The sequence below is a fragment of the Rutilus rutilus genome, assembly GCF_951802725.1.
Source record: "Rutilus rutilus genome assembly, chromosome: 19".
Lineage (NCBI taxonomy): Eukaryota > Metazoa > Chordata > Actinopteri > Cypriniformes > Leuciscidae > Rutilus > Rutilus rutilus.
This window is the reverse complement of record NC_140232.1, coordinates 19058902-19075614: the sequence shown is the minus strand read 5'-3', so window position 1 is coordinate 19075614 and position 16713 is coordinate 19058902. Positions and strand designations below refer to the sequence as shown.

General features: G+C 37.9%; 1 protein-coding gene across 2 annotated transcripts in view; it reads right to left on the bottom strand.

Moving 5' to 3' along the window:
- Positions 1–16713, bottom strand: part of aopep (aminopeptidase O (putative)) — a 93270-nt gene that overhangs the window by 46677 nt on the left and 29880 nt on the right. For both annotated transcript variants that reach the window (XM_084390387.1, XM_084390386.1), the window contains exons 8-11: positions 8238–8340; positions 8046–8153; positions 6355–6398; positions 1644–1704 (exon numbers count right to left, since the gene is read on the bottom strand). In XM_084390387.1, coding sequence (XP_084246513.1) covers positions 1644–1704; positions 6355–6398; positions 8046–8153; positions 8238–8340 — 316 coding nt within the window. The remainder of the gene's footprint in view (positions 1–1643; positions 1705–6354; positions 6399–8045; positions 8154–8237; positions 8341–16713) is intronic.

Here is a 16713-nt window from a genome sequence, read left to right as displayed (position 1 = left end):
CATGGAGAAAACAAAACCAAAATCTATTGCGACAAGCTCAGTGAAAAAACATAAATCCAAGATGGTGGAGAAAGCAGGAGATTAACAAATTCTTAAAACATTTAATTCAACACTCAAAAATATTCATAAAATAGATCAGCATATTTGAAAAGTGATTATTCTTCCCAATAATTGTATGTGCTATGTATTTTTGAATGAATTGTAATTGCTCTCTAGCATCATATTCTATTGAAATCAATTTCAAGTCAAGTGTCTTGTGCAGAGAGCTACTATATTGGTTTGCCTATGAGGTTCCATGACATTTAGGATTCTGCCTTAGAAGACAGCGTCCTATGTAGGCAAAAGGATGCATGCATAGGTTTTTGAACAGAGCTCTAGTTCTCTAAAACCAGCTTAAATTTGCCACTGTGAATTCTAATGTCCTGAACCACAGCTATTTCCATACAGTCGCACCCAAGCTAATGATCTGAAAGCTGCTTTGCTTTTCTATACAAAAGGTAAATGTCAGGATTGGGATTTGGTAGGCTGCTCTGAGCGTATCCTTTCAGCAGCAACCCACAGCGAGTGGAGTCAAGGGAGGTCATGAGATTCAGATTGTCCCCAGCCTTAAAACCACCTCAAAATGCAGATATAGCAACTTATTATGCTCGCTCAAATGTTTGCCATCTTAAAAATAGCACATTGAAAAAGAGAGCTCCGTTCCCATCTCATCCCTCCCTTTTGTATGTGTGTGTGTATGTGGCTGTGATTGTTTATTGTGGGGATCGACTATTTCCTGCCATTATTTATTTAGAGGAACGTTCAAGAACATCATGTTTTTAAAGTCAAAGTAACGGCTTCAAACGGGGGGGAAAAAAACAAGGATTTTATCCAAAAGTGAAACTGTTCCCGTGCTGATTTTGGCAGCCATGTGTCATTAGATCCAATGGCGGCGTCAATGAAAATGGCACCGCATGTCAGTCTGGTTGGCCAATGAGGGTAAATCGAGCACAAAACTAAAACAAACTGCACAGGAAGGGAGAGATTAACGTTTGAATGCATTTCTTTGAGACATAGACTCAGGATGGATGAACGGAAAGGCTTTTGTGGTCTTCTCTGGTTGTTATAAAACACACCAAAAACATAAAAAAAGATTTTCCAATCTTAATTCAACGAGAGCAGATTCCACACATGCAGCCTACATAGTACTAGCTGGAAACATGATATCTTCAGTGTGGAAGTGAATCACCTTCCAAACTGCACAAGAATGACTAAATTCTGTAATAAACAGTGGCCAATGCTGAGAGAAAAAGACAGATTTATGGCTTCATATTAGTCATCAATTGTTTAAGAGCTTGTGGCAGCCCAGTTTAGAAATGCTTGAGAGGTTAAATGGATCTTAAGGCAAGAGGGAAGCTGCTTCATTCATGCCATGTGTCAGTCCTGGAGAGATATATGCACGCGCTCTATGTTCTATTGCTCAAGAGGAAATGGATTAAAAACGGTTTTACATTGTGGGTGACAGGCATGAGAGGTAGCACCAATACATCTTTTACATGTTGTGTAACAAGCCTGCTTTTATTCCTTTTGCATAATCATAGAGTATATAATCTGGCTTGAATGACCAAACATCTCAAAATAGATCTTGGCTTTTTTCATCTTACCTCTGGCATTTCAGGTGTATCTAACCAGTCTGAAAAGATGGTTTCAAGTCTGATGCCCCGACTGAAAGAGAAAAGTGATACATTCAGTAATTGTTGGAGGAGATCAAGTACTTCGGCTTTGCTTTCATGTGCTTTAAAATCATGTAAATCCTTTAAATTAAAAGCATTCTTAACAAGAAGTCTACATGCAATGTGCGTGACTACCTGGGTTTTGAATAGTTCAGAATTTAAGATTTGGCTCTCTTTCAGTTCATGAGTTAGAATTTTTAATTGAATTGGCCACATGCGACAGGAAGTTGAATTGGAATGACGGGAAGAGGAATGACTAAATCGCAGGTCAACACAGTTTGCAACAAAACCTAAATAATTTAACTTTTTGAATGAATAATTCACTATTGATTATTCTCTTATTTTTTCCCTGAATAAAAAGGAATAATTAGACATATTTCCATAAACAATGTTCAATACTAACAATTAAGTCATTAAATACATTTTCATTTTTTTCTCCATACAATGCCACAAAATGTCCAGATGACTTTTTTTCTCCAAAACACCAAATGTATATCAATTAGTATATAGAATATTGAGTAAATATATAGCATTCTGGGAATTAAAGTGTTCCTCCACTATGACCTAAATTTATTTTAATTTTTATTCCATTTTAATTTGACTTCAAATTCCAATTCCAATTCCAATCCTGTTTGCTATCTCAATTAAAATTCAACTGGAACTGAATTGTGATTTGCAATTCAACTCTGTATAGATTTGCTTTTCTTCTTTCCCCTCAAAGTATTTTTTTTCTCTGGCAGTAATTGAAGCCATTCACCACTTACTCCAAATCAATCTTGTTAATGTGCAAGAGCGCAGACACAAACATGCACACGCACACGCACAAACACAAAGCACATATAATCAACTAAATGGACTGTCTCAGACAGGAACAGTGTGTCTCCAACACTTGAGGCCCTTTGACACAACAGTTGAGCACATTAAGGTGATGACAAATGAAAAGGATGGAAATTTCCATCCCTGCATTGAAGAGGGAAAAGCCCTCAGTGTCAGAGCAAATCACTAAGCTCACCGGACTGTGATTACTAAATAACAGCGCTGTCGTGCCACAGCATGTTGTTGCAGAATAAAAGCAAGGCTCATTCTACAAGCAAATATTCAAATTCATGCAGAGATTCATTTGATGAAGCATGAATGCTTAAAAGAACCTGTGAAGGACACTTAATAGTGCATGTAAACACTGTTCTGACATGATTAGTCATGCTTTTATACACAGTGCATTGCGAAAGTATTCAAACCCATTCATTTTTATTTTTTTTTTGCATTTTGTTATGTCTTGTTAAATTACTTTAAATTACTTTTTTTCCCACATCAATCTACACTCCATACACGATAATGACAAAAAAAAAAAAAACTGATCTGTGACAACTTTGCAAATTTATTAAAAAGGAAAACCTGTAATAAGTACATTGCATAAGTATTCAAACCCTTAACTCAGTACATAGTTATAGCACCTTTACAGCCTCAAGTCTTTTTGTGCATCATGTGACAAGCTTTGCACATCTGCATTTGCTGATTTTCTGCCATTCTTCTCCTTGGATGGATTGGGACCGTTGGTGGACAGACATTTTCATTTTCAGACATATTCGATTGGCTTTAAGCCCAGGCTCTGGGCATGACATTCACAGAGTTGTCCATAAGCCACTCTTGCATTGTCCTAGCTGTGTGCTTAGGGTAATTGTCCTGGAAGGTGAACCTTCTGCTCAGTCCGAGGTTCTGAATGCTCTGGACTAGGCTTTCATTAAGGCTAACTCTATAATATGGTGCGTTGAGCTTTCCTTCTACTCTAACTAGTCCGTGCCGCTGAAAAACAGCCCCACAGCATGATGCTGCTACCACCACACTTCACTGTTGGGATGGTATTGTGCAGGTGATGAGCAGTGCCTGGTTTCCTCCGTACATGACACTTGGAACTGAGGTCCATCAGACCAGAGAATTTTATTTCTCACAGTCTGAAAGAGTCCTTTAGTTTTTTTGCTAATTCCAAGTGGGTTTTCATGTGTCTGCACTAAGGAGAGGCTTGAGTCTGGCCACTCTGCCATAAAGCCCAGATCGATGGAGTGATTTTTATCCTTCTGTAAATCTCCATATATGATCATGGAGTTCCACCAGAGTGACTACCAGCTTCTTGGTCACCACTCTAACCAAGACCCTTCTCTATCGATTGATCAGTTTGGCCAAGAACCCAGCTCTAGGGAGAGTCCTGGTTGTTCAGTAGTTTAACATAACGCAGCAACATAACAAAATGTGAAAATAACGAAGGGGTTTGAATACTTTCGCAAGCCACTGTATGTCTAATTAATAACTTCTAACTTAGTTAAAATGGAAAGCATGCTGCATACTATTGATTACCCAATGCCCCTTAAAAATTCATAATAACCAGTTTCTGGCAAAATACCATGGATGCATATTACTACGGTAAAATCATAATAAATAATTATGTGATCATTTTAAAGCTTTCAAAATTGTTATCCCTTTGTTTTATGTATTATTTGATGACTGCTAACAAAGTGTTAACAGTAATGAAGTAAGAATAACTGTAGTAACTGCTGGTATTTTGGAGAATATGATGGTAACTGGTAATTTTTATAAGGATCTTCTCAGAAAACTGTTCATAGTATAATAAGCATAGATAATTAGTATGCAAAGATAGTCATTCATATGGTCAGATCAATATAACTATAACTACCACTGCCTCATTTGAAAAAACAAACAAACATATTGATTAAAAATAATGCAGTCACTATACTAAATAGTATATTATAGTACTGTAATTATAGTAAAATCATGGTAAATTTCTGAAGGAAACTTAAAAATCATTCTGAACTAGCACTATAAACACACTGCTAATGCAAAAGTCACATCCAAGAAGGTATTGTGGGTGGCTGCCAGCATGTTGCTATGTTTGTGTTTGGTTGCTAGGGTGTTTTTGGTGGTTGCTAGGTGGTTGTTTACTGGCATTAAATGAGCCCACTCTCACCCTCAAGCCTATACTATATTCTGGTACAATATATATGGCTCAGGTGACTCTCTAAATGTACTGTATGTCTAAAAGGGATTTATTGTCCATTTTTTAGTCAAACAAGGAATGTTAATTTGCTGAGAAAATGAATAGAAACAAAAAAAAGGGGGACATGTAAAGCACAGATATCTGAGGTGAGTCAGGCAAACATTAACAGAAGCTGTCGTGGACTTCCTTAACTGGGGGGTGGTGTAGGAGGAACGGTTTGCCATGGAAGCATTGATTTGTCTTTGATCTGACACAAGGAGGCCCATCTGTGATTGTTTCACCACATCAGTCTGCCGTTCCAGCGTTGTGCCGCCATGAATGTTTACACTTCTGAGCAGCAGACACAAATATTGAACGCCCTTACCTTTCAGTTTAATGTAATTTAATCAATCATCAGCCAGTGGCTTGGCCTTAATGAGCAAATGGAGACTACATGAACCGAAAGAGAGACAGATGAAACAGAAGAGGAGAAATAAAGAGAGACTAAGAAATGAAGATCGCAGGTAGTAGAGAATTTTTTTTTTACAATTTGCCATGATACCAACATAGTCAAAACCAATACTAGTTAAATTTCATAATGCTACACTGTCAGAAACAGGGGTACAGTAGGAGTACATTTATGTCCCCCAAGGTACTATCTACACTAACGTACCCCATAGGGTTTATTATTGGACCTCAAGGTACATGTATGTACCTTTTTGAGGGTCAAAAAGCATTAAAAGGTACATATATGTACCGTTTCTTTTAAAGGTTAAGGTACAATATTGTACCCTTGAGGGTACAGCCCCAGTGACAAGCCACTGTACCCCTTAAGGTACAATTATGTACTTTATTTTCTGATAGTGTACTGAACAAAGTACTTAATTTAAAAAAGTTAAATAGTAAATTACTTGTTGAAGAAAATGGTTTTATTTATTAATTATTTAACAACTAAAAGTAATAAAAACGGTATTACTGTACACATACAGTATTAAAATAAACACTGCTTCAAACAAGTAAAGAATAAATTAGGAGCAGTGATTTTTTTATATATTGTTGTTTGACTAATATTACCATTAACAAAACACAGCTCAATTTACACAGCAAGGATAATGTACAGATCTGATATCTGATATGGTATCCAAAGACATAACTCACTATATAAATAACTCACTAAAGATGTGCATTTTGTGTTTTCTGCTAGCGTACGGTAGCAGTGAATATGCACAGCTGAAGCATGAAGCAGCATGAACTCAACACTTCTATCATTCACCATGAAAAAGACCATATCAGAACTACTCTAGACATCCCACTGGCCACAAAGCACAACAATATTATGAAGGGCAAAGAAGCCTCTTCATATTTCTTCTATATAATACGTTTCGGGGCAGTTTTAATAACAACATTATGTCAACATGAAAATGATGAAACAGTGAAAAAGGAAAATAAATATTGATGATACAACGGGTGAGTTTGGGCAAGAGAACCAGTGGAAAAATCATTTGAGGCAGAGCTGGAAAAGAAAGATTCCTGCAGAGTCTGGTTTAAATACCTACAGTGAAGGTTCCCCACGCTAATAATAAAGGCAGAGCAGCTGAGGAGTTCATTGAGTATGTGTTTTTGAAAGCCAATGTTGACACCATTTCATCATACCTGCTCATTGCTGGAAATGTGTCCAGGAGCATCTGCAGGAAATCCTACAAGAGACAGACTACAGTATAAATGAAAAGCAGCGTGTGAATATCAAAGCTTCAAGCAGAGCATACAGTGTTTAAAAATACTGAAATGTCTTAATGTATTTCTCCACTAGTCTACTACCAAGGTCCAAAACTGGCAATCGAGCTCAACAGTCGACCTCCGGGAGCAAAAAAAATCCCATTAATTTTCTCCATAGGGGAATTGATTTATAATGATAACTTACAAACCTTTAAAGAGATTTTACTGTGATCAAGTCTCCCTACACTCTCAAACGACTTAATATATTTTATGTTCATTGCAAAATATGCGTATTATATCCAAATATTTGTTTCTATATACATATTCAACATCTTTAAATCAAGTTTTATATTCATTCATCATTTTATTTCGTTTGTCATTCACAGTGCTTCATAGGATTATAGTTCTTTCTCTCGTTAAAGCTGTAAAGTACACACTCTTGTACCTTTGTCTTTTTGTCCAATGTTTTGTTTCAAATCTTTAATGAAGTGAATAAATACTTCCGGAACCAAGGCCATTGAAAAAGTGGACACTTTTTCAATGGCCTTGGTTCTGGAAGTATTTTCGTATTTTCCCTTCCCTGTCTATGAAACAGCACCTATCACAAAATTATGTAGACTATTTGTGATCATATTTTCATTATGGTGGCATAATATGAGGGATACTTCATATAAGTGTTGCCACATGATTTTCTGGAGGGGAAACAACCTTTATACATCATAGACAAGCTTCAGTTACACTTTATTTTGATGGTCCCCTTAGACATTTTGTATTGTATTTGTATTGTAGACTATAAGTAACATTGCACCTACAGTACAAGTCAACTAACTCTCATTAGAGTATTAGTAGACTGTTAGGGTTAGGGTTAGTAGAATAAGTTGACATGTACAGTAGTTGCAAAGTAACTAATAGTCAGTAGAATGTCTGTTGGGGACCATCACAATAAAGTGTTAGCAGATATTAAGCAGAGAGTCTACACTACTCTAATGAGAGTTAGTGGACATGTAGGTGCAATGTTACTTATAGTAAAAAAAAAAGTCTAAAAGGGACCATCAAAATAAAGTGTTACCCAAGCTTCTGATGATAAACTGTCCACTACAAGCTTATAGAAGAATGCAAGCTGTGCCAGTACATTGCAGAGGTTTGCATCCAGGTATTTTTAGCCAAATTTTAAAATATGACTGGATGAAAACAAGACATGAATAAAAATTACATAAAAATTGTATACACTCACATGAGGTGGATCAATTTTGTAATCAGTAAGACAATGTAAAAACTTTATTTCCTTGATCAAAACAGCTTCACCTCTACAAGTCAATTCACTGACAAATTCGCTTTGAGAGGAAATTATTATTATTTTGCAGTTCCTAATAAAGTTACAAGCCAAATAGCTATTAACTCTTTTCTATATTTACCAGAAGCAATTTGAAATCTCATTTGGTGCATTGTGAGTGTTAATTTTGAACCCTGGATGCAGCTATGCGTCAAATCAAGTCAACAATTACACCTTTAGGGGAACTGGTGCATACTTTCTCTGATACAAGCTGATGGAATGACAGTGAGGTTAAAAGCTACATTTGCGTTCAGGCTAAAAATTAATACACCGCTCCCGTGCAGGACACACTCACCTGAGACAGAATGAGCTGCCCGTGGAATTTTCCCACAAACACTTTGAAGAAGTGCAGGAACTTCTCTTCGCCAACCTGATCAGCCAGAAACTTCAAGAGGAAGTGGCCCTGAGAAAGAAAGAGAGAGAGAGCAACTTTACACAACCCAGAGGATGCCCCAGAGGAATCTGCACTTTGAGCTATCAGACGTACCTTCAGATAGTGCACTTGCATGAAGGGTTTTTCTGGGTTGAGGGCATGTTTCACTAGTGACGCACCTGACTCGCTCACTTCTCCTGTGTTCTCTTTATTGGGCCTGTGAACAAATACATATGCAAACACACAAACACCACATGAATCAGACTGTGGTCTGCAGAGGCTGGCATTTGCATTTCGGAGGCCCATTTCAAAGAAACAGTCGAAGGCCCCAAGAAAGTGACATGTGAAGGCCAGGTATAGAAACCCATACTCGGAATTTGTCCAAGTTAGTGAACACATATTAGGAGTAGTGAGTAGTGAACAGTGAACACACACACTGCAAACAGCAAAAATATTTTTTATTGTGGCTCCCAGGGAGCAACTGGGGGTTAAGTGTTTTGCTCAAGGGAACCTCAGTCATTTCCTGCCCATGTTGAGAATTGAACCCGCAACTTTCGGTTTACAAGTCTGACTCTCTAACCACTACGTTAGAGATAATGATAAGCTTGAGAGCAAAGAAATGAAAATGAGATAACAGGGATTAGATAAGTGATTTAATAGGAATTAGTAATACAATACGAACATAGGAATAAGCTATATTAAGAGAAAATATTTTACACTTGCATCCGATTTTGACGTTTAGAACTTTCTGGTGATGCTCTGACAAGTTCATCCAGTGATCTCATAATGTTCAATTGACATCTGGGCAAGTGCGGACAGTCTTTCTTGCAGCATGGTGGAGTGCAGGAATAATTTATCGCAGGCGCAAGATATAAATATAGAAAAATGAAATGATGGGGGAATTTTTTTTATGAAAATACAACTGCCAGTAGGTGGCGACAAATCGCTGTCTTAAAGGACAAGTTCGGTATTTTACACTTAAAGCCCTGTTTACAGATCGTTTCTGATGAAATAGAACGGTTAAGATTAAAATTTGGACACATGCTGCTGTCCCGAGAATTTTCGGTTTCTTTCGCTTTCCCCCCCACCTCCACAATGGCTGCATAGGTGCACTGGAACAATCCTTCCTAAAACGCATTAAACTTTCGTTTACAAAGACGTGAAACTCACCGAGTGGTCAGGGGTGTTCACTGATATGCTCACACAAAAATCGCTGCAAAAGATGCTTTCCAACAGGTGTTTTACCATTCGTTGTAAAACTGTGGACCTATTTTTCCAAACGCCTCGCACCCGTACATTCTTCCGTTGAGAGCTTGAATAATAGACACTCCAGTCCAGTTTCTGGCGGCGGAGTAATACCGTACCTCACAGCACATCCAATACATGTCAATGGAGTTGGACAAAAACTACGATAAAACCTGTTGGAAAGCATCTTTTGCAGCAATTTTTGTGTGAGCATATCAGTGAACACCCCTGACCACTCGGTGAGTTTCACGTCTTTGTAAACGAAGGTTTAATGCGTTTTAGGAAGGATTGTTACAGTGCACCTATGCAGCCATTGTGGAGGTGGGGGGAAAGCGAAAGAAACCGAAAATTCTCGGACCAGCAGCATGTGTCCAAATTTTAATCTTGACTGTTCTATTTCATCAGAAACGATCTGTAAACAGGGCTTTAAGTGTAAAATACCGAACTTGTCCTTTAACGAGTGAGTCATTCAATCATTCAGTCAAACAATCTGTTCAAAACGGCTGATTCATTTAGGGACAAAGCAAGTGACTGCGTCCAAAAGCTTGTTGCCTCGCTGCCCTATCAGGCAATGACTTTGCAGGCAGTGTTTTTGCGCATGGAGGTACATCACGAAAATTATTTCGGACAGACTTCTGAGGCAGCATAAGGGTTTAATGATCTACAGCAAAATAGAGCAAGCTTTGGTGGTAACTAAGCAAATATTTAATTGCAACAATGGCAATTTCTCGCTAGAACTAACATCGAAAGTGGAAAAAGTTGGGAATAAACGTACATTTACACAACTTTCAGATGCCATACAGTATAGATTTTTAGCTCTTCACTGTTGTATAAAATTAATAAGCTTCAGATTTGTTCCGATGTTCCGGAAAACAGCACTCTATATCCTGAATTCTAAATGTATAATATAGGCTATTATAAATCTTAAAAACAAGAACTCATACAGCAAAAAATGTTCCCTATATATCTTGACATTTTTGCACCAGGCCCCGATAATTTCCAACCATGGTGTGTGCAAATCATGATGGGGGTGGGGCTCTTTTTAAAGCACAAGCCTTGAGTTGTGAGGCCCGTTTCAAGTGAACGGGTGAAACATAGCAAAGGCTGCTACTGGTGATTTCTTTAATGCAAAGTGCTGCATCTACAGCACTCTGGATAGGAATATACTTACATCAGCATACATTAAGACCTCTTAACAGTTTACTAAGTGTATAAACAATTGCATTTATGAAACCATTACGTCCCGGATAGCTTTTTCTTTCTATAGCACCATAGATAACAGTAATGCTGCGTTTTATGCCTCTTTGTTACATGAGTGCACATTAAGATTACTGTTTGATTTAAGTCACGAGACAGGTGCATTTTTTTTTACAATAAAGATGCATTGAATTGAATATATATTAAGCAATATCATTTGAGCAAGAAGCAATGACTCACTCATAAAAACTCAGCTGCATCCGATATTCCTACTTCCCTGAAAAACAGTATGCGAAAACAGTACAGGACATTTTAAGTATTCATTTAAAGAGAGTATGCGATCATCAGCATGAATGAATCAATGTTTTGAACAATTCGGTTGAATGAATGATTCAATGACTTGCTCGTAAGGACAGTTACACTAAATCCCAACCACTAATGCACAGACAGTCTGTCTGGAGCATGCAAACACAGACAAGCCAACCAAATCTGAGAACCAATCATAATAGGAACTACCAAATTTAGATATTAGATATTTAAATATCTTCAGGACACTCACTGACATGTAAAACATCAGACAGGCTGCATTCTCACAACTGGGACCGAGTGTTTCTTTCCTTATGGCCAAAGGTACTGTATATTGCAAGGAGACAAACAGAGCTTTGAGTGTTGGCCATCTCTGCGTTTAATGACGACCTCGGTTAAAAACTATTGATCTTCTTCAGGAGATTAACTGGTCTTGCCAATAAAAGGCTCTTGTAAAGATTTGGTCGATACTCAGGCGCCGCTAACACAGACAACAGCATTTATTCTTACTTTTTTCTTGCAGACAAATGGGTGTGTAGTCATATGCGTGCAGTGTTTTTCTAGCCATCATAACCTGCTTTTGTTTGTTTCTTTGTGTCACAGATTTGATCCTGATAAACTTCAGTATGATTGATCACGCTCTAATGCCTTATCTCTGTGAGCATGTGCACACAGTGCAGGTCTACGCTGTAAAATTCCACAGAGAAAGTAAAGCAAGATCTGGTAAGAGGGACAGATGGTTTCCCATATATGGAGATCTAGCCTATGGAGATGGAAAAAAACTGTTTTTCACTAATACTTTTAACCAGGAAAGCTTATTCAGAAAAACTTTACATTTCCTGAAGAAAATAACAGTGGTGATTGCCTGTGCAAACCTAGCCACTATGATGAGTGTTCTGGTTGCTCCTTTCATGTCTCTATGATATTCTGGTCCCTCATGTCCCTCCTCCAATGAACTGTACATGATTTCACCTGTGCTATTATCCACCACTCAAAATGATGAATGTACTAATAATATAATTTACCCATTTTTATTGTCTGCCAGTCAAAATAACAAAATAATACATTATCAATTAATAAGAATGAAAATTATAATTATTATTGACAAGCTGCTCATTTACATAAAACAACAACAATCTGTGAGTTCATGTCAAGCTGCCGCTTCAGATCCTCTTTAGGATCCAGTTACAGTTCTAAAGGAGTCAAAATGGCTTCAGCTACCTTCTAGCTGTATTTGGGACACTCACTTGTGCTTGTACATTATTGATGCTTACATTTGGTTCCCCTCCAAAAATAAAGAGCAATGTTTCCCTCCTTTCCTCCCTCTCTCTCTCTCTCTCTCTCTCTCTCTCTCTCTCTCTCTCTCTCTCTCTCTCTCTCTCTCTCTGTATGGGAGGGAGTGATAAGGGTGAGCTCCTTTAAAAGGCATGTATTATTCCTCCTAGTCACACAGGCTTTTACATGTGTTTGTGGAAATGCCCACAGCTGTCCAATGAAAAGGGTGACAGGTATTTATCAAACACAATGGGTAGCCTTCCTTTCCAGACGGATACATAGATGGACCAACAAATAAACAGATATTCTCGAGTGTCAAAATCAATGAGAATGACTGGCGCCTCCCCTATGTCTTTTTCCCAGTTGAGGAAATGAAAAAAAAATGTGTCCGTACAGCTACAATCATGGTGAAATAAGGTTTAGTTGTAAAATATGGTAAAAAATGGTTGAGCGCAAGCACAGTTTGTAGTCTAAAGCAGAAACAGCAATGTATCAGCTATAACTTTTACTTTTGACATTATTTTCTTGGTAATCTATGTAAGGAGGGCAACAATTTAAGAGGCCATATTATGCCTTTTACATGCAAAGTCTTGATTTTGTTTTTTTGGGGTTATTAAGATAGATTATCATGCTTTAACACATTATTTTGCACATATTTTACATTGTTTCAGCTCCTCTCTACCCAGTCTGTCAGTAACACTCTGTATAGTTCTCGATCTCAATGAAGCCCCTCCTTTCGAAAAGCGCAATGTGCTCTGATTGGTCGGCTGGACTAGTGTGTTGATTGGTCAACCATTTTAAGCTTGTTTCAAATTGCAACTCCTTTACCATAACCGCAAGTTTCCAACACACTACTAATGCAACTCAACTATGCCTCATCCCTTTTCTTTCTTTTTTTTGTGTATGCTTTGGGTATGAATTATTTAAACGAGGGATATTGTGAAATATACACTCACCTAAAGGATTATTAGGAACACCTGTTCAATTTCTCATTAATGCAATTATCTAATCAACCAATCACAAGGCAGTTGCTTCAATGCATTTAGGGGCGTGGTCCTGGTCAAGACAATCTCCTGAACTCCAAACTGAATGTCAGAATGGGAAAGAAAGGTGATTTAAGCAATTTTGAGCGTGGCATGGTTGTTGGTGCCAGACGGGCCGGTCTGAGTATTTCACAATCTGCTCAGTTACTGGGATTTTCACGCACAACCATTTCTAGGGTTTACAAAGAATGGTGTGAAAAGGGTAAAACATCCAGTATGCGGCAGTCCTGTGGGCGAAAATGCCTTGTTGATGCTAGAGGTCAGAGGAGAATGGGCCGACTGATTCAAGCTAATAGAAGAGCAACTTTGACTGAAATAACCACTCGTTACAACCGAGGTATGCAGCAAAGCATTTGTGAAGCCACAACACGCACAAACTTGAGGCGGATGGGCTACAACAGCAGAAGACCCCACCGGGTACCACTCATCTCCACTACAAATAGGAAAAAGAGGCTACAATTTGCACAAGCTCACCAAAATTGGACAGTTGAAGACTGGAAAAATGTTGCCTGGTCTGATGAGTCTTGATTTCTGTTGAGACATTCAGATGGTTGAGTCAGAATTTGGCGTAAACAGAATGAGACCATGGATCCATCATGCCTTGTTACCACTGTGCAGGCTGGTGGTGGTGGTGTAATGGTGTGGGGGATGTTTTCTTGGCACACTTTAGGCCCCTTAGTGCCAATTGGGCATCGTTTAAATGCCACGGCCTACCTGAGCATTGTTTCTGACCATGTCCATCCCTTTATGACCACCATGTACCCATCCTCTGATGGCTACTTCCAGCAGGATAATGCACCATGTCACAAAGCTCGAATCATTTCAAATTGGTTTCTTGAACATGACAATGAGTTCACTGTACTAAAATGGCCCCCACAGTCACCAGATCTCAACCCAATAGAGCATCTTTGGGATGTGGTGGAACGGGAGCTTCGTGACCTGGATGTGCATCCCACAAATCTCCATCAACTGCAAGATGCTATCCTATCAATATGGGCCAACATTTCTAAAGAATGCTTTCAGCACCTTGTTGAATCAATGCCACGTAGAATTAAGGCAGTTCTGAAGGCGAAAGGGGGTCAAACACAGTATTAGTATGGTGTTCCTAATAATCCTTTAGGTGAGTGTACGTTCCCTGAAGAAAATAGTTCAGAAACAGCACTTTCTGATATAGAGAATAACTCTCTGTCCTTTGTATCTTTGCAGAGCTTTTTCATGCTCAACATTACACACCAAAGAAAGTTTAAAATGTTTGACAAACACTATAGTGAAAACAAAAATCTTAATAGCTGTTTGAAAACATATGTAAATAACATTGTTTAGCTGATAGATCTGTATGTATTTAAACTTTTCCATAAGCGCCACCTACTGTCAGAGAGTGAATTTGCATTTTCATTCAGCCCATCTGCCGTTTTTTTCCACATCTGGACAGACGAATCGCATGCCACACATTTTTTTTTATTGTGAACAGACTTTTATATCAGAAACAAACTTCAAACAAGTGCTGAAACGCAGCTGAAACATGCCAGTGATTGGACAGACATTTTGAACAGACAAGTGATAATGAGAAAATAAACATTTGAATGCTTTTAATGCTTTTTTTAACAGACATTAAAATATTTTTTGTAGGTGTGAATAGGCCTTTAGGCCAGAAACATACTTCACACAAGTACTGAACCGCAGCCAGGAGCAATTGGATAGCGCACATACTTGCTTACGGTTATGAATTGCGTTCTGCCACATTTTGCAATGCAACTACATACAAAGCTGACCTTGCGTGGCTGGAAGCTAATAATTGAATGCGAGTACACCCACTGTACAAGCATTCGCGGTTGCATACACATACTTGCTGAAAGTTTCGGCCTTACATTTACATTTATGTACTTGGCAGATACTTTTATCCAAAGTGATTTACACTGCAATCAAGGTATACATTTGATCAGTTCTTTTATTTCCTGAGAGCTGAAACCGTGACCTTGCAAGTGCTATGCTCTATTGTTTGATCTTTGAAAATGCCCTAGATTTGAATGGCATGTTTTCCTTGTCATAGTATTACTTACCGAATAGTTTACAAGACATTTCTATGTTTTATTCACAAGACGGGCATTCTTCCAGACTGTCTGAACATTTTATCCCTGAGATTATAGTGGGTGTGGGCCCCTCAAAGCGGAGGAAGGGCCAGACACATGCTGTCAGGTGGATCCTCAAAACCTGCTGGTATTGTGACAGCTGAATTCCTGACAAGCTCTATCGCTCTATCTCTCACACACACACTCTCATTTTCTCATTCTTAAAAGTTAAGCCAAGGTGATCTACTCCAACCACAAACCTACATAAAACCTTTTGATACTGTGCTCTTCATATGAGATAATAATCATGCAATGACATGCTCGAAATTATTCTGTGCAGTTGAAATGTCATATCTTTTTTAAGCTCTCGTTAAAATCTTGAGCTTACCTGGAAATTTGATTGCGTAAATATGGTATTTCACCATAATTTTTCCAATAGAACATTAGTTACACATATGTCACTGCTTATTACCATGAACTTTATAGGTCCAACAATACACAAAATTAACATGACAGACTGACAGACAATAGGAAACAAAAAATTTGTAATTTAGCCAAACAAATGCAAGAATTAGCCATATATATTACCATGTGACAGATTAATTGTGGAAATATTACTATATAGTTAGATTTGATGTATTTGATGACATTTGACATCAACAAAAAGCATGAGAATAACTTATAGTCAAAGTAATCGCAAAGGCTGCAAATGATTTAAATATGTATATGTGCAGCATGTTTCATGGTGGGGTGCAGCACTGTGATCAAAGAGGATCGATTGAATCGCAGTAAATGCTGCTTTATCTCTGCAGCGCTGTGAGTTTGTCACTTTGTAATTTGAAAAAGCAACACGTGCTGACGACGTGGCTTCATAGCACAGAATGGGACAGAAATGATATTATTTCATAATATTCTATACAGTGATAAATTTTGTCGATTAGCATCTCATTATAAATATACTTTATTTTTATGAAAATACCAGAGATATCTAGAAGAACACAGATAAACCAAATATTGTCTCAATCGTATGTTTATTGTCGTCATGTTTCATCAGTCAAAATGTCTCTCAAATTATGACAAATTATGTCAGTAAATGCAAAATGTGGGAATCAGATTGCAGATATTACATAAGACTTAAAGGGTTAATTCACCCAAAAATTATCCCATAATTTACTCACCCTCAAGTCATCCTAGGGGTATATGACTTTCCTCTTTCAGCCAAACACAATCTGAGTTTTTTTTGTTTGTTTTTTTATCGATTTTGAAGATTTTGAAGCCCAAAAAAACACACCCATCCATCATAAAAGTAATCCAAGGGATTAATAAAGGCCATATTTATAACTTTATAAACTAGAATCACTGGCTTCCGTACATGAGTCGATTTGCGGTGGAAGAGAGAACCCTGACCCGACGCATGAAGTATTGACAAACCCGGAAGTCTAAAATTAGGATTTT